The sequence below is a fragment of the Podarcis melisellensis genome, assembly GCF_964234715.1.
Source record: "Podarcis melisellensis genome assembly, chromosome: 16".
Classification (NCBI taxonomy): domain Eukaryota; kingdom Metazoa; phylum Chordata; class Lepidosauria; order Squamata; family Lacertidae; genus Podarcis; species Podarcis melisellensis.
In genome coordinates, this window is record NC_138533.1 from 14,526,025 (window position 1) to 14,548,017 (window position 21,993).

General features: G+C 48.9%; 1 protein-coding gene across 1 annotated transcript; it reads left to right on the forward strand.

Annotated features, from left to right (window-relative positions):
- The first annotated feature begins 6,170 nt into the window (after positions 1-6,170).
- OVOL1 (ovo like transcriptional repressor 1) lies at positions 6,171-18,503 on the forward strand. Its single transcript, XM_081892669.1, has 4 exons — positions 6,171-6,796; positions 16,118-16,308; positions 16,662-16,848; positions 17,736-18,503. The coding sequence occupies exons 1-4, from the start codon at positions 6,697-6,699 to the stop codon at positions 18,032-18,034; spliced, it is 777 nt and encodes a 258-aa protein (XP_081748795.1). The 5' UTR covers positions 6,171-6,696; the 3' UTR covers positions 18,035-18,503.
- The last annotated feature ends 3,490 nt before the right edge of the window (positions 18,504-21,993 follow it).

The following is a 21,993-nucleotide window of genomic DNA, read 5'->3' on the forward strand; positions in this document are numbered from 1 at the left end:
GAGGCAGTTGTTTGCAAAAGCGCCCTGTCATTTCTTCGGAGGCCAGCGAGGCACACCTGGACCTGACCTTGCCCAAAACGCTCACCTCAAAGAATCCAGGCACGCACCTCGGGAGCAGGTGGGGACATGGGCGTAGCCAAGGGGTGGGGGGACAAGGGGGGCAGCTGCCTCCTCCCCCCCATCAAGGAAAACAATAGAAATACTTAAGTAACTGACCAGTCACGTCAGTTCTAACCCCCCTAACAAAAGTCCTCCCCCCCCCTTAAAATCCTGGCTACACCCATGGGTGGGGAGGCTGGGAGTGAAGGGGGGGGGAGAAGGAGAGAGAAGAAAAAGCACACACACAGCTTGCCCAGTGCATCAGCTGGGGGGGGGGGGAGTAAAGGGGCTAGCTGAGTTTTTTTGCCATGGGTTTTTTGCCCATTGAGGCTCCCAGCCTGTGTATGTGTGTAGGAAAGTGTGCACTGGGTGTCTGTGTGTGTGTGTGTCAAACTGGGCCTTTGACCCGGGTGGAATAAAACCTAGTTTTGACCCTGGGTCCCCCCCCCCTTCCAGAAAAATCATTGGCCTCCTCTCTCTCTCTCTTTCCGAGGGATGGATAAGAAAAGACTTCAGCAAACAGCAACGCAAGCAGCAGCGCTCAGAGCAGGCTGCAGGAACAGCCAGTCACCTTCTCTTGCGAAATCGCAACAGCTGGAAGGAACATCAAGAGTGGCTGGACGAGACCAAAACGGACGTGTAGTCCAATGTTTGTCGTCCCTGGTGGGGCTCTGCCAGAAGCTTCTGGGAAGCTCACGTGTGAGCTGAACACCATCCAAAATCGCACCAAAAAACCACCCCTACCTGAAAGACAGGGCGAAGCAGCCGCTGCGCTCCCCACCCCTTGCATGTTGCTGTCCTAAGGAGGGAATAATGCACTTAGTAAGCAGAGGTGCTGTGGCAGAGAGGACTTTGGGGTAGGCATGGGGGAGGGGGGTAACCTGGAGAAGGACAGCCTCCCACACATTGAAGTGAAGTGTGTCGCAGGGGGTTGATCTAGATGACCCTTGGGCTCCCTTCCAGCTCTGTGATTCTATGAATAAATGCAGCGGGGTGGGGAGACATCATTTGAAGTATGACCATCTAAAGCAGTGTTTCCCAAACTTGGGTCTCCAGCTGTTTTTTTGGGACTACAACTCCCATCATCCCTAGCCAGCAGGACTAAATGGTCTGGAATGATGGGAACTGTAGTCCAAAAACAGCTGCATTAGGCACTGGAACAAGAGCACGGAGCTGTCTCAAGGGATGTTTTAATTCCACCCACCATCCACCAGGGCTGGTGGAAGAGACTGGACAAGCAATACTCCTCAGGTTGCACCTGCATTTTAATCTGTTTTAGCATTTTAACTTTCACGTGTCTTATAAAGCTAAGGCTGTCAATTTCCCTTGATTTTATTGTTTTTATCTTTTTGCAAAAAGCTTTGAGGTCCCCCCCCTTTACAATCTGGCAGTGTATAAATTTCTTGAAAAATATAAATAAAGCTGCCTTGGAGGAAAGGTGGAGGACATAGATGCAATCTATAAATAAGGTCATCTCATGAAAGTTGCGGCTGTGGCAAGATTTGAACTCAGGACTTCCCAGCTCAGAGCTGGGTTTTAATCACTAGCACAACCTCCCAAACCCTGTCTTCTGGGCTTATGTGCTGAAGCATGCAGAATACTAATAAAGAATAACATGTCCCAGATCATGGACAGAGTGCTTTTCTGTCACCATCACTAAGATTCATAGAATCATAGACTTGGAAGGGACCCTGAGGATCATCTAGTCCACCCCCTTGCAATGCAGGAACAGGCAGCTGCCCCTTGTGGGGAACCGAATCTGTGACCTTGGTGTTATGAGGATCATGCGCTATCCAGCTGAGCTAACCACCGCTTCTGGGACACAGAGAAATACTTTCTAAAGTGCTGAATCCTTGAGAAATTAAATTTTGGCTCCAAGGGTGACAGACAGCTGGCGCTGCCAAAGGACTCCCAACCTAGCCTTACCTGGCAAGCAAACCCCACCTCTGAGGCTGACAGTAAGGGGCTGGGAGATCAACACAGAACTACATCTGCAGGTGCCTGCATGCAGCAGGATCAAGGGGAGACCGCGTGGGGGATCTGTCAAGGTGTTGCAACTGCAGGAAGTACCCCACTTAGGGCTGCCTCAACTGCTATCAAGCAACTCCCCTATGAGGAAAGATTACAATCTTCAGCACAGGTAGGCAAACTAAGGCCCGGGGGCTGGATCCGGCCCAATCGCCTTCTAAATCCAGCCTGCGGACAGTCTGGAAATCAGCGTGTTTTTACATGAGTAGAATGTGTCCTTTTATTTAAAATCCATCTCTGGGTTATTTGTGGGGCATAGGAATTTGTTTATCCCCCCCCAATATAGTCTGGCCCCCCACAAGGTCAGAGGGACAGTGGACCGGCCCCCTGCTGAAAAAGTTTGCTGACCCCTGATCTTCAGGCTCGGGATACAGAGGCAAACAGCCTCCAACAGTGGAGGGCAAACTTAGCCGCTGTGGCTGGTAGCCACCAACAGTTTGTCCAATCTTCTTTTAATGCCACCCAAGTCAGTGGCCATCACTGTGTGAGCAAATGCCACCAGCAGACCCACACCACACATTTAAAGCAGATCCATGCACATGACTCCCCCCAAAGAATTGTGGGAACTGTAGTTCCCACCCACCGTACTACAATTCCCAGCACCCTTAATGAGTTCCCAGGATTCTTTGGAAGAAGTCATGTGCTTTGAATGAATGTGTGGGGTGGATCTGTCTGCAATTCACCTGTCCCCCGTGTGAAAAAGTCATTTTTCTCTGTCCCAAATCTCAACAGTCCACTCCATTGGATGCCCCGAGTTTTAGTTTTCCGTAAGGCGGCGAAACGACACTCTAGCTACTTTCCCCCAAACCATGCTACATTCTGCACCCCACTTGCTTCGCCCACCCAAAACGTCATAACTTTTCCTCGCAGGGGGAGTTGCTCTCCACCACCTCCTTGATGTTGCCCTTTTCCAAAGCTTTTCCAGGGCCTTTTGGAGGTGAGGCACCCAGAACTGTCCACGGCACAGTATTCCAAGTGTGAAGAGAAGCCTTGTTTCAATGTCACAGGACTTTTATTACTTCCCAGTAAGGCTGCAGTTTTCCCAGTAGTGATGTATGGAAGTGAGAGCTGGACCATAAAGAAGGCTGATTGCTGAAGAATTGATGCTTTTGAATTATGGTGCTGGAGGAGACTCTTGAGAGTCCCATGGACTGCAAGAAGATCAAACACATCCATTCTGAAGGAAATCAGCCCTGAGTGCTCACTGGAAGGACAGATCGTGAAGCTTAGGCTCCAATACTTTGGCCACCTCATGAGAAGAGAAGACTCCCTGGAAAAGACCCTGATGTTGGGAAAGATGGAGGGCACAAGGAGAAGGGGACGACGGAGGACGAGATGGTTGGACAGTGTTCTCGAAGCTACCAGCATGAGTTTGACCAAGCTATGGGAGGCAGTGGAAAACAGGAGTGCCTGGCGTTCTCTGGTCCATGGGGTCACAAAGAGTCGGACATGACTAAACAACTAAACAACAACAAAGGCTGCAGCATATTTGGGGTCCAACAATTAACAACAGCAACGACAAAAGGTGGGGAAACGTTATTCAAAATGAGGATGGCCAAGGTACTCCAGTCTCAAGGAATACAGAGTTACGGTACCTCCTAGAATTGCATACAGTGTAATCAGTTTGCTGTGAAAAAAACACAAAAAACCCAACACCCTGGGGCAATGCACCCATTTTGGAAAGCCTTGCATCCTAATTCAATGCATGCTTAGATGGAAGATTCCTAGGCATTTTGGTCACCTCCACCCTGCATATTTAGGGCAATCTTATACCACTTTAATAGCCACAGATTCCCCCACAAAAAATATACATCCTGGGAACTGTAGGGGGGGTCAACTATTAGCACTGTTAACAGTTCCCAGGATTCTTTGGGGGCAGGTTGTGACTGTTAACAAGGTATAGGAACGCTTTGAATGTATGGTGTCAATGTGACTAAATAGGACCAACACCCAAGTAAACACGGTGTTAGGCTCGCACTGTTACTTCCTAACGTGGCACAAACAGGACTGTGACGGAAGATTTTCTTTTTGAGATTGCCGAACTGGACTTGGGAAAGTTTAGTCTCAGAGGAAGCAGTAGCCAAAACAAAAAAAACCCCAAGAAGAAGAAACTCATCAAATGTACTGGACTCCAGTGATTTTTCAGGCCCTGATGCTATTGTTTCAGCCTTCTCCAGTCTCACACCCTCTGGATTCTCTGAATTACGTCTCCCACAGCTGGGCTGGGCTGATTGGATTTGGTCCTGAATGCCTGGAGGGCACTAGATTGCCTAACTCAGAGGTTTTCAAACCTTTTTGAGTCCAGGGCTCCCCACCCCCTGCCCAGCCCCAGAGGCACCATTCACCTGGGGAACTCGCAACAAACAGCTGTGCAAGCCTTTGGGAGGCAGAGACGTGAGAGGGCATCAGAGGAGGGAGGGAAGGAAAGAGGGGCAGAGGCCAGTGGTGCCCAAGGCACCCCTGAAAGGAACCCCAGGGGGCCCTGGCACACTGGTTGAAAACCACTGGCCTAACTATTCGGTGCCCAGCCAAGGAGGTGGGGGCACAAAGAGGATGGGGAGGGGGTGATCCAGACACTTACAGTGCCACTTAATCCATGGGGGGCATAACGTAACGGGAAAGCACTGACTCAGTCCTTGATTATTTCAAAAGTCTCATTTGATTCCCCCTTGAAACAGACCCTAAGGATCCCAAATTCCACCCCTCCCCTGGCCTTTGCTTGGGATCAGTGCATCTGAACTCTCTCCCTCCCTCCCACCCCCTTCAATTGTTTGACTGAGCTTTGTTCTCCGTGTTTACTGAAGTTTCCCATTCCAGGTAGGGAGGAAAGGGGGCTGGGGAGAATGCAGCCCTGCCCCACTCACAGCCTTTTTCTCCATCAAGGCCCCTTATCCCTTGGTTGGTTCCTCTTTTCTTTGGGTGGGGCTGGAGGGGAGAATATTGATAAGACAGCACAGCCTGGTCATATGCATGATTTCCCCCCTCCGCACAAGCAAACCTCACCTTTTGTTTTCGATTATTCCTAAATGAACAGAGATTTTTTTCCTGGTGGTGATGTAGCCTCGTTTTCCAGCAAATTAGGGGACTAGTGCTTGCACACTTTATCTTACATCTCAGGTTCCACAAATGCCACCCCCAGTGGCGTAGCGTGGGGGGTGCAGGGGGGGCCAGCCGCACCGGGTGCAACATCTGGGGGTTAGGGTTTGGGGCGCAAATCCACGGGTTAGGGGGCGCAAATTACTTGCCTTGCCCCGGGTGCTGACAACCCACGCTACGCCACTGGCCACTGTGATAGGAATTTTATGGTTTTAGATATATGGCAACGTCCCCCCCCAAAAGCAGGCACATGGCTTCCCCCAAAGAACCACGGGAACTGTAGTATACCCTTTCACAGAGCTACAGTTCCCAGAGCCCTTAAAAAACTACAGCTTCCAGGATTCTCTGCAGAGAGCTACGTGCTTTAAATGTATGGTGGCCTTACTCCTTTTTTTCTTTTTAGGTGAAAACTGAGAATCTGGGTTTGTTTGTTTGTTTGTTTGCTTGTTTAGTTAGTTAGTTAGTTAGCTACCAAAAAAAGTCTGAAAGTGAATTAGTGCAACAGATAAAAACAATTAAAACAAGAACATTTATACTAATGTACAATACAAAATATCTGGATTATAGGATATAGGTTCATGGGAGGGGCAATTGCTCCCCCCAATTTAGGAAGAAAAGTCCGAGGGGGAGCATAAATAACCGAATTGCCCCACCCTCCAAAAAAAGAAAATGAAATGTGTGCGTGGGGGAACAACAGCCAAACCCAGGCGCCATCCTGGAAAATCGTGGGTGCTTTAAGCACCCGCCCCCTCCTTCCCCCTCTCAAACCGGTTTGGCAGCCAGGTAACAAAAGGTAAGGACACCGTTATTTCCAAACGCATGCGCCATCCCCACCACACCCCCAAACATCTGATCTAATTAGAGGCAAGGAGAGGGACGAGTTTTGCTGGAGTCTCTCATTCTCCTGGCGCAAACAGCCGAACTCGGGTCTCGTTGGGGTGGAGGAAAAAGCATCTCTCTCTCTCCCCCCACAACAGCGAATTCCACCGCCAGCGCGCAACTAGCCGCTGCCCAGACAAGGTGGAGGTGGAAAAGAGACGGCGAAGTGCGAGGGACTTAACCTGCCCGCCTCGCCGGCTCCCTCCCACCTTGCTCGCTGTACCTTGACCCTCCGAGTTCAGCCCGGCGCGCCAAAGACGAACCGGCTCGCGGGGACGGGCGAAACTGAGCGGCTTTGGAACGTTCGGCGCGCGGGCGTTCCATCCGTAGAACGCCGGGAAACATTTTTGTCTTTCTGAACGTTCCATCCGCAGAACGTCGGGAAACTTTTTTTGTCTCAACGTTCCATGGGCGCCCGTTAATAACGAAAACTAATAGGGCTTTTTTTTTTTTTTTTTTTTGCTTTGTTTTGTCTTGAAGTAGCGGGGGAAGAGGAAGTGGGCCAGGAGTAAGGAAAAGAGGCCATTTTTTTGGGAGTAGCGGGGGTTTATTTATTTTTTAAATTTTTTAAGCGCTCACCAAAACAATTTAAAGATGCCCAGAGCTTTCCTCGTGAAGAAAACTTGCGTTTCTACCGGCAAGAGGAATTGGAGCGAACTTCCCGATGAAGAAAGAGGCGAGATTTACGTCCCAGGTGAGTCTTGGAGGAGAGGGATCTGGAGTGCGGCGGAACGGCTTTAGAATTAAAAAACCTTTGCTTTCGAGCAAGTTTTAAATTTTATTTATTGATTTATTATTTGATTTTTTAAAAAGAAAATTGGTTTAGAGATTAAAATTGCCTCCGGGGTGGGGGGAGGAAAGGGGAGGACGGAACCAGGTGGCGCATAACGGCCACCATCGTTGGAGGGCAAACTTACGGGCTCCTTCGGGGCTCCGGTGCATTCCGGAGAGGCTCGGATCCCCACCCACTTCGTTTCCTGGAGGAAGGAGGGGGGGGTGTCTGAGGAGAAACTGGGAGGAAGGGGGAGCGCGGTGGGTGAGGGGGAGGAGGAGGAGATCATAACTCCGTTCCCCATGAATCACCTCCAGGCAAAACAAGGGAATCGCTGCCTTACTCATGGCAACTCCCACACAGACCTTTTCTCGGAGCGGATCGCACCTGCGCGGCGCGCCGGGCCATCCAGACCGGCCGCTCGCCTGAGAATGCTGGAAAAGGGCAGTTATGCGCGACAAGGCTCCGCTCGACCGGAGCGTGCGGCGTTTAAACACGCCGGCGAAGGGGCTGGTTGGTTGGCCGGGAAGATCGAGGCGCAAAGAGTGGCGGCGGCGGCGCCTTTTCTGGGATGGGATTGGGCGCTGCGGACGCCGCTCTTGCTGCTCCCACGCTAATTAAACAAATGCAAACAAGCAAATTTAGAAGTTAGTTAAAGCCTCGCTTCGTGCTACGGATTGAGGTGTCAGTGTTTCTGCCAGCACCGTCCGCTGATTTGGGATTAAACGATCTGAATTTTTAAAAAGGCATAAATATTTGAGTTTCTGCAATATTTTCATAATAATAATAATGATAATAAATAATAATATAATATTAATTTTTTTTAAAAAAAACACACCATAGACGACTAATTTGGCAGCCTAGGGCTATATCCAACTGAGTCAAGTGCCGGATTCATGTATAAGCTAATCAAGCTATAGATTAGGGACCTACTCACTTGGGGGCCCCCAAAAAAATTAAAGAAAAAAAACCCTTTCCAAAAAGAAAAAAAAATCCAAAATATAAGATAAAAAAGACAAATAAATAAAACCTACATACAGCAACAGTGTTTTGTGTTGTGTAAGTAATGGGCCCCCAATCATTTTATGTTAGAGCTTCATAATTATTTCACTATTAATATACTTCTTCTTAATTGTATTTCAGTTCAACAATTACTTTGATAAAATACATATTTTGTTATGTGCAAATGGCTTTAGATACCTGTTAGGTCCATAAATTACCATACAGCATATATTCAACACAAAAAAGTGACAATTTGTTCAGTGGCGTAGCGTGGGTTGTCAGCACCCGGGGCAAGGCAAGTAATTTGCGCCCCCTAACCCGTGGATTTGCGCACCCTAACCCTAACCCCCAGATGTTGCGCCCGGTGCGGCCGGCCCCCCCTGCACCCCCCACGCTACGCCACTGAATTTGTTGTTGACAAAGGACAGCTGGGCATATAAAGGGCCCCATTACCTTTAGCAGCTTAGGGCCTCATCAAACCTAAATCCGGCCCTGAACTGAGTCCTGCTTGGAGTAAACCCACTGAAACCAACGGCCCTACTCCTTTCCTTAATACAGGGTCCAGAACGATAGTTAGTGCAGTAACTACTGGGTGTCACTTCCCTTCAGGGAGCAAGCAACAAAGAGGAAGAAACTGCATCTTGACTTTCCCCTCTAATTACTCTGCACTTGCGCCCTAGACCAGTGTTTTTCGGCCTTGGTCCCCCAGTTTCTGTTGGACTACAACTCCCATCAACCACAGCCAGCTTAGCCAATTGTTAGGGTTGGTGGGACTTGTAGTCCGGCAACATCCAGGTTGCACCTAAGGTTAAAGAACGCTGCTACATGCTTGTCGCTTCATTTTACTTCCAATAATTATAGGCCACGTTTCATCACAGCGTGTCACCACCAATAAAACAATTGATCAGGTAATCCTGTGTTGAAAACGAAAACTTCAGACAAGATTGCGGGGGCGGGGGGAACCATAAACAGGCGTAGTACAACTTGCTTGCAATTGTTTTTGAAGCGGAAAGGTCTTAGTCAAGCTCATCTCGGGAGGGAGGGAGTTCTGCAGAACTGGGTCCACAGAAGTGAATGCTCTGTTCCTGGTGGATACGATGAGCTTCTCACCTGAGACTACAAACAGAGATACCACAAGAAGATCTGATTGATAGGGCAGGAGGCTAAGGGATCAGGTGGTCCTGAGGTTATCCTGGACCCAAGTTTGTAAGTTAATAGAAGAACTCTGAACTTGATGCAACCACATTACTGTATGAGATCATATCCGTTAAGGGTAGCTCTGCCAGGCTCTGTACACACCATATATTTAAAGCACATCCCGCCCCCCAAATATCCTGGGAACGCTAGCTTTTTAAGGCTGCTGGGAACTGTAGTTTTGTGGGGGGTAAACTACAGTTCCCAGGAGTCTTTGCAGTACGTGTGCTTTAAACATATGGTGTGTGCACAGCTTTAGTCTGTGGTAACAGCAGTCTTGTGACATCTTCAAAAACAAGCACATTTATTACAGCAATACGGTGGTGTGGTTAAGTAATTTTACAGTCTGGTTACATGGGGAGGGTGTCCCATCTTAAGACAGTAATGTGTGTTCCTTGACTGTCTTTGGAATGTGGCAAGCCAGCCCTTCTGTGTGGGGTTTTTTTTGGGGGGGGGCATTCCTGGTCATTCTACTGAGTGGGGACCTGGGCTTCTCCCCCTAATGGCACTACTTGTGGCGTAGGTTTTGCAACTCACACTTTGCTTTGATGAGATGCATGCTGCATAATCCTCTATTGGCAGGTGCATATACAGCGGTACCTCGGGTTAAGTACTTAATTCGTTCCAGAGGTCCGTTCTTAACCTGAAGCACCACTTTTGCTAATGGGCCCTCCTGCTGCTGCTGCGCCGCCGGAGCACGATTTCTGTTCTCATCCTGAAGCAAAGTTCTTAACTCGAGGTACTATTTCTGGGTTAGCAGAATGTGTAACCTGAAGCGTATGTAACCTGAAACGTATGTAGCCCAAGGTACCACTGTACACTGTATGGGGTAGTGGGAGAATCTTGAGGTGTGTAAGAGACAGAATCATAGCATTGGCAGGGACGACGAGGGTCATCTTCCAACCCCCTGCAATACAGGAATCTTTCGTCCAATGCGGGGCTCGAACCCACAACCTTGGGATTAAGAGTCGCGTGCTCTACCAACAGAACATAAGAAGAGCCTGACTGCTGCTGGATCAAGCCAAAAGCCCATCCAGCCCAGCTTCCAGTGGCCAGCCCCCAGTGACTGGTATTCAGTGGTAGACTGCCCCTGACTTTGGAGGTTCCATTTGGCTATCGGGGCTATGAGGCCACAGAGAGCAGCAAGGTGGTCATGAAGAGAGCGGGGTGGTGGTGGTGGCACTTGGCTTGGTGATGGAGGGGGAGCCCAAAGGAATTAGGCGGGCGCCTGGCGCTCTGCTCGTAAACCTCCCTGTCTGTCTTGGCAAGCATCACAGGGCCTGACTTGAGAGTCTGTAATTAGCTTTTAATTAATCACGCTGGAAGCCTGCTCCTGGTTTCCTCAATAGATTCCAATGTGCTGACATGGGGAAAAGAATTCCACTGGTTCCTGCTGGCCCTCTGCTGAGGACCAAAAGGAAAACAGCCTGCCTTTCATCTGTCTGTAAGCTGTATTAGTTCACTAGCAAAGTGTTTCCGCGGGGAGTCTGGGTTAAAGATAACAGGAGGGAAATTGAGGCTGAGACACACAATTACTTTGCTATATCCTGAATATCCTGCCTTCTCTTCAAGGAGCTCAAACTAGTGCACATGATGTAGTATAGGGGGTGATTAGAGTGTTGGCTTAGGACCTGAGAGACCAGGGTTCGAATCCCCACTCAGCCATGACACTTGCTGAGGTGACCTTGGGCCAGTTGCTGTCTTTCAGCCTAACCTACCTCACAGGGTTGTTGTGTGAATAAACTGGGGAACAGCCATGCACACCACCTTGAAACCTCCACCATGAAAATAAAATATCCGCCTCTCCCTGTGAGGAAATTGTGTGCTTCATGGCTAAATAGGCACTGGAACCCAATCTTTGGGGTCCTAGTCTGACACTCTAACCACTAGGCCATGCTGCCTCTCCCCCCACTACCTCTTTTGAGGTAGCTTGGGTGGGGTCACTCTCTCTCTTGAGGGTGGTCTGTAGCCTTCCTTCAGAGGTTGTTGGAACAACCGCCATCAGCCGTAGTGGAGTTCGAATCTCACCACAGCTGCAGGTTGTTCAGTTTCCTCCTTCCTGATCTCGATTGCAAGCTCTCTGGGGCAGAGGCCTGTGTTTGTGCCTCTGCTTCTCTACAAACAGCCACACTGTGCCTTCTCTAAGTCCCACATTCTGACGCTCCATCCCACTCTCCTGTAATTGTGTCACATACTAGTGTGACCAAGAAAGTGAACCTGGGGCAGAGCTATGCAGATTAAGGTCTAGGGCTGGGGAAAGTTACTGGGCCACCAGTGATGAGGGTATTTGATCTAGCCCCCTCCCCAATTACAGCTAATGATAATAATAATAATAATAATAATAATAATAATAATAATAATAATAATAATTTAGTATTTATACCCCGCCGATCGGACTGGGTTACCCCAACCACTCTGGGCGGCTTCCAATATATATAAAAACATAATCAAACCATACCCTCCAACATTTCTCTGATGAAAATAGGGACGTCCTATTCCATAATGATAATTTTACCATTTATAAACCCACACATCTTACTGGGCTGGCCCAGCCACTCTGGGCAGCTTCCAACATAAATAAAAACAGTGCTTTTTTCTAAAAAAAACCACAACAACATATTTAAGGGTACTCTCAATTTCCCACTCATATTGAAATATTGTCCCTCAATGAGGCCAGACTTAGGTTCACAAAAGGTTTAGGGGTATGTGTACCCCTGCATCCCCCCAGAAAAAAGCACTGTATAAAAACATAATAAAACATTAAACATTTTTTAAAATTCCCTATATATGATTGCCTTCAGATAGCTCAGTGGTCGGATAACTCCATACCCTCCAACATTTCTCCAATGAAAATAAGGGCATCCTGAGGAAAAGTGGAACATTCCGGGATCAAATAAGAAACTGGGACGTGTTCTCTAAATCAGGGATGTCCCTGGAAAATAGGAGCTCTTGGTGGGTCTGTAAAACATTACACGTTAAAAAGCTTTCCTATACAGGGCTGCCTTCAGATGTCTTCTTAAGGTTATATAGTTATCTCGCTGACATCTGCTGGGAGGGCATTCCACGGGGTCGGTGCCACTACCAAGAAGGCCCTGTTCCATTCCCCCCCCCCCCTACAGTGCCAGGCTGGAGACCCTCTGGCCTGCCAGATGTGGCTGGACTCCAATGCCCATCAGCCCCAGCCAGCATAGCCAGTGGCCAGGAATGATGGGAGTTGTAGTCCTGGCAAGATCTGGTGGGCCACTGAATAGAGCAGGCATGCTGCCTGGGGGAGAGCGTGATGAGTGTAAGGAGCCCAAAACACCTGGAGAGGCATCAAGTTGGGGAAAGGGTGCTAAACTAATGAGCTGTCAGGGAGGACGCTGTGACGATGAGGTTAAAAACTACCTTCAGCCGCTGGCATTGGGTGCCTTGGCCCTTCCTGCTGGTGTTCCCACAGGGGAGACCAACGTGTCCCAGTCACACAGTCAGTCCCCTTTTCATAACGCTGGGTACTTTGCTAGTCACAGCAGCAAGATGCTATAACTAATTGTTCTAGTTGTGCATATTGGGGGGTTCTGTGAAAGAAGCACTCTGTACCTGCTCAGAGACACTAAGAAATTAGGTACTTTAAAAAAAAAAGGAAAGAAAGCGGAGGATCTGGAGAGGATGGTTATTTTATTTTACTATTCTTTTTATATCCCACCTTTTCTCCAAAGAGCTCAATGTGGCGTTGAGCTGAGGTCCCTTTGCCCCCCCGCAAGAAAAATATTTGAGGAGGCTGCCCCCCCCCCAGTTGATGGGCATTGTCGTTCAAATGGGGGGGGGTGTGCTGCATCTTCTGATCGCTGCAGCATAGGGCTTACCTGCCCCCCCCAAATTTTATTCAAGTTGGCACCCCTGGATGACATTCACAGTTCTCCCCCTCTCTGTTTTATCCTCACAACAACCCTATGAGGGAGGTTAGGCTGAGAGACAGTGAGTGGCTCAAGGTCTCCCAGTGAGTTTCACGGCTGAGCAGGGATTTGAACCCTGGTCTCAGGTCCCAGTCTAACCCTCTGGCCTCTCTGCCTTGCTTCATCGCCCCCCCCCTCCATTGATGACCACACTTCTCTCCTTTTTTTGGAACTTTGAAAAACAGCAGCTTTGATTGTGGCTCAGTTGGAACCCTGGTTCAGCTCTGTGCCAGGTGGTACAATGCCTCTGAGCACGTGCAGAGGTGCTGAGTAACTGCAGCCAGCCCTGACACATATATCTGCAATTAATATAGGGGGTGGGTGGGAAGGAAGAGAGGTGACTTTCCAGGGAGATTTAGGTTCCAGACCCTCCTTTCAAATTGCAACTGCTTTGGAACAAAACAGTTTCATCAAACTCTTTTTAATTAAAGAAGGAGGGGGGAGGAGGAACACCCTGACAAATTTGACAGGCTTCAAATAGCTTGCCAGTTCACTCCGGGCTCCTTGACGGATAAATCAAAACGAAACTTAATACTGTTTCCGTGCGAAGAAAGTGGCTCAAAGAAAATGTGCGGAGATTTTTCTTTTTTAAAAAGTTTGGTACAAATGGGTTCTCCAGTCTGCAAGGTGTATCTGAAACCTTGCTTAAGTTTTTTCCCCTTTTAATATAATTATTGTTGATCAGCCCCATTGTGGCTACTGATCAGCTTTTGGCTGGCCATTGATCAGCCCTTTTCTGCAGACCCGGTGAGGAGAGCTTGGGTTTGGGCCTCCTTTCTCTCCACGTTGCCTTTTGAGCCTGGCTTGTTGTGTCCTGAGCCTTTTGTGACTCCCACTTGGCTGCTGCCTAGTCCTGAGGTGTTCTTTCTCTTTCCAACGGAGCCGAGAAGAACGGGAAGGCCGGGAAGATGTGCTTCCAGTTGGTTGGAGGGCGATTGCGACATGTGCCCTCCCACCCCGCTTCACCCCCAGGCAGGTGACAGGAGATGGAATTGTGGCGCCGGCCCGGAAACGCTTAATTAACAACCTGGGCTGGGTTGGACTTTCCAATAACATCCCGGTTAACCGGTTCTGAGCTGTTTACTTGCTGTTACAGCTGACCCTGGGTGGTGAGAATGATAGTGGAAGGGAAGGGGGTCAGTTGTGGTGGTGGGATGGAGAAGGGAACCCCGTGACATTTTCAGTTGTGGTCCTGTAATGAGGACTAGCGCCTTGGGGTGGGGGGAGATGGGTGTTACGTGTTATTCTACGCTTCCTGTCTCTGTGTGTTTTCAGTGTTGCATCCACTTACTCCACTCCTTAATTAGCCACTTAATTAAAAGTTAGGCTATGTACACCTTTAAAGCACATTCAGAGCACATTCATTCCCCCTCAAAGAACACTGGCCACTGTAGTTTGTTAAGGGAGGCTGGGAATTGTAACTCTGTGTGTGTGGCAGGGGGAACTACAGTACCCAGAATTCTTTGAGGGAAAGGATGTACTTCAAATGTGTTTTAAAGATATAGTGTTTACATGGCCTTAGTTTTAGGGCAGGGTTGAGGAAGGCTTTTTGCATGTTCTCGGAGTCCAGCTCGCACTGGCCCTAGCCAGCATGGCCAATGTCAATTTTTTATTATTTTTATTTATTTTTATTAGATTTATATATACCACCCTTCATCGAAAGATCTCAGGACGGTTCACAAGATAAAAACATAAGAAAAAACCACAAATAAATAGTCAAAACAGAAGCAACAAAACAGTAACCCTCCTTCCCACAAACACATTTAAAATACCATATTTTTTGCACCATAACTCTCACTTTTTTCCTCCTCGAAAGTAAGGGGAAATGTCTGTGCGTGTTATGGAGGAAATGCCTACGGGTGGCATGCCTACGGATTTTCCTCCTCTAAAACCTACGTGCGTGTTATGGTCGGGTGCGTGTTATAGAGCGAAAAATATGGTACTTTAGAATATTCATTGGGGATAATGGGAGTTGTCGTTGCGGTGGCATGGGCCACAGGTTCCCCATCTCTGGTTTAAGTATTAAGTGAACACATATTGTAATCCTGTACCCCCTTATCTGTAAATAACCCCCATTGAATTCAATGGAACTAAAGAGTGGGGAACCTGCAGCCCTTTCTGGTGTTCTTGGACTCCGTCTCCGACCAATCCCAGCCAGCCTGGCCAATGGTCCAGCAACATGTCATGGATGTTCTAGGTGAGTTCCCTGCATTGCAGGAGGTTGGACTTGATGCCCCTTGGGCTGTGTTAGAAATTAGCCAGGCGCATTTTGCTACTGGTGTGGGTCCAATTGCGACTAGCTGGAGATTTCTGGGCACCAGGTTGGTGACCACAGTTTAGAAACCTCTGCCTTAATCCATGGAGACCCAAGTTTGGGAAACCTTGACCAGGGGGGACAAGATGGCACTTCTCAGATCCTTGAAGGCCTATTGCAGCAGTGAGGAACGTCTTCCCTTCCAGAGATTCTCGGACCACAACAACTTCCATCATCCCTACTCCTTAGCCCTACTTGCTGGGGCGAGTTGTGGTTCAGCAACATTTGGAGCGCAACAGGTTCCCCACTGCTGGCCTGTCACCTCCATGGAGTCAAAGACTTGCTCCCTGCGGCTGTCCCAGAGGGCAGGTCTAACTTAACGGGATAGAGTTACAGGACAGGAGATTTCGGCTGAATGTGAGACATTCCTTTGTCGGAGGCAGGGATGTCCCTCTGAAGGCCAGCAGCTGGGAAGGGCAAGCAGAGAGAGGGGTTGTTGCACCCAGGTCCTGCCTGCAGGCTTCCTATTGGGGCATCCGCTGTGAATGCTGGGCTGGATGTATCGTGACTGTTTCTATGTTCTTGTACCAGTGGAAGTGACCACTTGCCAGTGTGGTGTAGTGGTTAATAGCGGTAGTCTCGTAATTTGGGGAACCGGGTTCGCTTCCCCGCTCCTCCACATGCAGCTGCTGGGTGACCTTGGGCTTGTCACACTTCTTTGAAGTCTCTCAGCCCCTCTCACCTCACAGAGTGTTTGTTGTGGGGGAGGAAGGGAAAGGAGAATGTTAGCCGCTTTGAGACTCCTTCGGGTAGTGATAAAGCGGGATATCAAATCCAAAACTCTTTCCCACCTTGCAGTCTCCTTGGGCGGCTATGCCCTGTGGAAGGACCTGGAGCCTTCAGTGGCCGAGCCGCCGTCATACCCGATGCCTTTGGACATGACGATACGGAGCTCCACCTACACGGCCGCCCAGCCCCATTGCACAGCCCAGGTCCCAAGTGCGGTGCATCAGGATGAAGAGCCGGGGTTCTTGCACCCCAAGATCAAGGTATGAGCTTGATAAGAGAGGGAGATCTCCTACGTTTGAAGGGATTTCAGGTAGTTGCTAGTGGGAAGGGTCTGTTAGAAATTAGCAAGGCGCCAGGCGCGTTTTGCACCTGGCTTCCGGCCATTTGCAACCAAGTGAAGATTGCTGGGCTCCAGGAAGGCGCCTGACATCTCCACCATCTGGAGGAGTATGCGTGGGGATCCTTGGATCTTGACTGTTTTCACACACTAATACTCCATCCTATAGAATTCTATTTTATCTGCACAATCTGAGGGCAGCTGCCCGTGCCCTCCTCTGGCTCCATGTGGGCAAGTGAGTCTCACAAAGCCTCTTCCACCGTATTTTCTCTGCAGGTGACGCAAGGCGACGGCCCTGGGGAGCAGTTCTCCTGCCCCTACTGCAAGAAGGGCTTCTCCTACCAGCGCATGCTGAACCGCCACTTGAAATGCCACAGTCAAGTGAAGCGCCACCTCTGCCCCTACTGCAACAAGGGCTTCAATGACACCTTTGACCTCAAGCGCCATGTCCGGACGCACACAGGTGAGCTGTGGTCCTCTCTTACTTGAGAGCAGAGTTGAGGCAGGCTGGTGAAGAAACACAGGTGTCTCCACCTCCTGTTGCGACAAGCTCCTCTCCCCACTGGTCTCCCAGGACCAAGAGAGGCGTGAAACGGGAGGAGCTAAGTCAGGCATGCTGGCGTAGTCTCAGATTGCTTGGGGAAAACTCTGGAGAGGTGTAGACTTAGGCAGCTGCAGGAAGGAGGGGACCTTTAGTCTCAGCAACTGCCTCATAGGGGCAAGACCTACTGGAGAGAGCTGCTCCACTAGGTCTTGCCCCCATGGAGTTGCTTACTCTTCTCTACTATGCAGCAGTGATTCATTTATGGATCTGCCCTAGTTCAGTAGCAGCTGCAAAAGCACCACACCCTTCTGAGTACATGTAAAAGTGCTCTGCTTTTTGCAGCAGTTACTGATCTGCCTGCCAAAAGACGAATGAGAGGGGGTGCCAGCCCAAGAAGAAGGTGTTTTAATACCATTTGGAAAGTTGAAATGGAGCACATTCTACTCTTGTAAGAAACAGGTCTTTCAGTGTGCCAGCACCTGTACTTTGGAACTCCCCGCCTATTGATCTCAGGCAGGCGCCTTCCCTGTGCCCTTTTCAGCGCCTGCTAAAATTGTTTTTGTATATGCAAGCCTGTCCGGGCATGTATGAGCTGTCATGTGTTTCCATCTGGTTTTTAGCTTGTCATTGATTTTAATTAATTTTTTTTTTTAAAAAAAGTGTTTAACTCTTTTTTCTGATAATCTCATTGTTTCAAACAACACATTCAAGCTTTCCGATTGCACTGTTTCTCCTGCCCAAATGCCTCTGTGTTTTGTGTCCACCGGTGCACTAAAAAAAAGACTTTTGTTTCCCATTCCTTGTAGGCGTCCGCCCTTACAAATGCGACCTCTGCGACAAGGCTTTCACTCAGCGCTGCTCGCTGGAGTCTCACCTGAAGAAGATCCACGGGGTGCAGCAGAGCTACGCCTACAAAGAGCGCCGTGCCAAGCTGTACGTCTGCGAGGAGTGCGGCTCCACAGCCGACAGCCAGGAAAGCCACTTGCGCCACCTCCAGGAACGCCACCCTGACAGCCCGCTGCTGCGCAAGGCCACACGCAAGACGGCTGCTGCTGTCCACGCCGGCGCGGCGCCCACTCTGCTGCAGGGGGGGCCTTGCCTCTGAAATGTGCGCCTGAGTGTTCTCACGCGGGTGGGGAGGAAGTGCCTGTCCCTGTCCCGCGACCCTCTGGCACCCCTCTTCTGCCCTCCGTGCCCCCACCCCCTCTGGCAAGCACAACCCTCTTCCTAGCTCAGGGATTCTCAAAACTTCTTATGCTGGTGTCTCTCCAAGTGGGAGACAGGGCTGACATTTTTATTTTGAATCACGGCACAGAGCGAGAGGGAAAAGGAGAAGAGACTATGTTGGAAGTATGAAGTCAAATGTCCTTTTTTCCTCTGGGAGGAAGGAGCCGGAAAGCGAAACCCAGAGCATGAACTCAAAGTGGTTTTCAGGCCCAGGAACGAGACTTTTCCAGTTCCTCCAAGGACCTGCCCTTCAAAAACCCAGTTATTTGGAGGGAATGGAAGGGGGAGGTTGGCTGTGTGGGCAGTGGTATAGCGTGGGTGGCTAGCGCCCGGGACCACGTGGAGGGAGTGGGTGGGTGGGAGGGAAATAGATGGAGTACGCATGCGCATTCAACTACCTAATGGTGTCCACGTCACCCAAGAAATCGCAGCTGCAGAGTTGCTGTCTGGAGAGGTCACTTCCTGGTTTGCATGGAGAAGCTGTTTTTAACTGAGCCCAGAAACAGAAGTGGAAAGCTGTATTGAGGCAGCACTGGGTGTTGAAATTCTGTGCCCCTAACAATTTTGCACCCGGGGCAATCGCCCCAGTGGTATACACACACGTGCGCGTACACACACACACACACACTATGCCAATGTGTACGTCTCAGCCCTAGGACTTTGCATTGTTCTTCAGAGTGATGCAAACAGTATCTTAAGAAAACCCCTCTTAAGACAGGGTTGGGGAAGCTGGGGGGGGGTCCTTGAGATGTTGTTGGACCCCAACTCCCATCAGCCCCAGGTTACCGAGTTCAGAAGTCAGGGAGTCCAGCAACCTTTGGGGTGCCACAGATTCCTCATTCCTGTGATCTCATGGGATGAAAAAGCATAGCCTTAGTAGAGTAGTGGATAGTGCAGGAAAGGGCTTCTTTCTTTGCACAATGGTCATATAATCATGGAAGGGACCTCGGAGGCCTTCTAGCTCAGCCCCCAGTGCAGAAAAAGTGCTGCTACAGCATTCCTGACAGGAGGTGGTCCAGCCTCTGTCCCTCCTACAGACATGTAGCTTTTGAATCCAGAGGTTTGAGTGGCTGCACATTTTCCTGATTCTGTGAACCAGATGCAGCCTCTAAGACATGGATTTCCCTCTTTGTGTACTGTAAGAAATGAATGTTAAACATGAGGCTGCCTCTGTATGAGTCCTTTGGAAAGCAGCGGTGGAGTTAACTGTCCTGTCACATCTCTGTGCTAAGCTACTATAGGGCCGGCCCTATCGTTGGGGAGGTTGGCTGATTTGGGGCATCATGAAACGGCAGCAAATTGTGAAAGTTATTTAAGTTAATAATGTAAATTGTATTTTTTTTTATTGTGTGTGTGTGTGTGTGGGGGAAGAGGCACTTGTGGGATATTCTGCCTTAGGTGCCAAAAGTAACTGGACTAGCCTGGTGCGTTGTTGCCACGCAGGTGTGATGGAACAGTGGGAACGTCAGCATCTTAATGGGACCGGGGCATAAAGTAAATTATACGAGGGTGTGAGTTTTGTTTACATATTGGTCTTCTTTCTCGGATCTGCTGGGAACGGAGCCAGGCCTGTGAATTTTTAATGTTATTATAATATTATTATTATATTATTATTATTCATAATCAAGGATTCTCCCTCTCATGAATGAAAATAAAAGAACTGAATATTTTGCGAGTCTGTAGGGTGCATTGTGTTTTTGGATTCCAACAAAGCAGCCTTCAGCATCCTGGTACCTCCAATAGATGGGAGTTGTAGACCACCAACATCTGGAGGGCATCAGGTTGGTGAAGGCTGCAAAACTCTAGGGCTGAATGCTGCAACTACATTTGCTGGGCCCAAAGGGTCTCGCTCTGGATCCAAACTGAGGCCCACAAGCTGGATTTGGCCTCCAAAGAATAAGAAGGTTTCTGCCCAGTTTGGTTTGTAGGGAAGAGGGGAAAAAATGTTGCTAATGCAGGAAGGTTTCTGCAATCCCTTTCAGCTATAGGCACCCAAGGCATCTCACGAAAACCTCAACTGTCTACATAAGAAGAGGGACCCTGCTGGATCAAAGACCAGTGGCTCACCTCGTCCAGTTTGCTTTTCCACAGTGGCCGATCAGATGCCCAGTCTGGGAAGCTTGGATGCGAGGCCTGAGTAGTCCCTTGGGGTTACTGGAAGGAGGGCTCACATGCGATCATATTCAGAGGCAGAAAAGGCTTTTATGTGCGGGTGTGACTAAGTGTGTGTGTGTGTGAGAGAGAGAGAGAGAGAGAGAGAGAGAGAGAGAGAGAGAGTGTTGGGGTTTGGTCTTTCCCCTTTGATTTTCAGTTATTGAAAGAGGGTGAGCAGGAAAGCCCTCCTCAAGGCCACCCCAATACATTTTGGCACCCGAGGCAAACCACAAAATGGCGCCCTTCCACCATGGAAGAAGCTGGGAGTGAAGATCTACCTCAGAAACAAGGGGTGGGGTGAAGCGGCAGAGGCAGCAGTTGATGTGTTCCTTGGAGGCCGGATCCTGCCATCCCTGTGGATCCTAAGGTGGTTGCCTCACCTTGCCCCATGAGTGGGTCCGACCTGGCCCTCCTTCACACATTTCTGCCTGTTTTGTTGCTCTTATTTAGTTATTGAAAGAATTAACATATCACCTTTAAGGTATGGGTGGGTGGCAGCTTTCTTCACAAGAAAGTTTATCTACAGTGAAGCTTACAAATCAGTGTGAGCCCAAGGAGATTTACTCTAAAACCACCCCTATGGAGTCTAGTCCTGGTGCTTCTTGTTTCTTGGATGAATAAAAATTCTTGTTGGGGTGTTGTTGTTTTTTAACTAGGGGAGCAGTGAGAGGGAAGACCAGTTATGTTATGCAAAGTTAACTAAGCAACCTCCTTTTGACAGGGTTAGGGTGTTGGGGAGACAGAAGCCTTGAGAGGAGTGGGGGAGAATAAAAATAAATCTGAGGACAGAAACAGTGAAGGAGAGTAGATTTCAGGGTTATCGGTGGTGGTGAGAATGAGATCGGCTTTGCCAGGAAAATGGAGAAGGAGGAGACGACTTGCCCAAGAGGCACATGCTCTTTTCTTCTTTAAAATGAGGGCACATTATACCGTAAACTGGGTTTGCATCCTCTTCTGTCTGGACCTGCAAAGAACAATCCAAGTCAGAAACTGTTCCTTACACTTAGCTAAACATCCCCTTCTGGTTAAACAGTTTATGGAGCAGAGGAAAGGAGGACAGTGTAGAGATTATATATATATATATAATCTATTTTGTCTGAGGATCTGAAATGAATGACATTGACAGGCGGAAACCTCTTCTAATCCTTGCTTTTTAAAAGTGGCTCAGAGAACACGATTTTGTTGGAGAGCTTCACCACAAAATTTGGAGAAGTGTGTATTTTTGAAGGCCATTTGAGTTTTGGTTGGCATGTTGCTTTTAACCCTTCCCAAGACCAATTCTATTTGCCAAGAAACAGACTGGTGAGTTTTTTATTTTAGTAGGTAGCTTTGCATTCCTCAACTAGTATTTTGGCATTAAAACCTGCACATGGAATACTTGCTGTGGCCAGCAGAGGGTGCACAGATATTACACATATGCAGTGGATTTTGAAGATTACTTTATAAGACAAGCACTTAGAACAACTACAAATGCCACACACCAACTGCAAATTTGCTCTCACACGCCAATTGAAATGGTATGTTCTAAGATGACACTTGCGGCAGCAGATATCTGGAGCATCTGAAAACAAAGAAAATAGCATTTCAGGCTTCAGAAAAATTGCTTTTAGGTAAAGGGACCCCTGACCATTAGGTCCAGTTGTGACCGACTCTGGGGTTGCGGCACTCATCTCGCTTTATTGG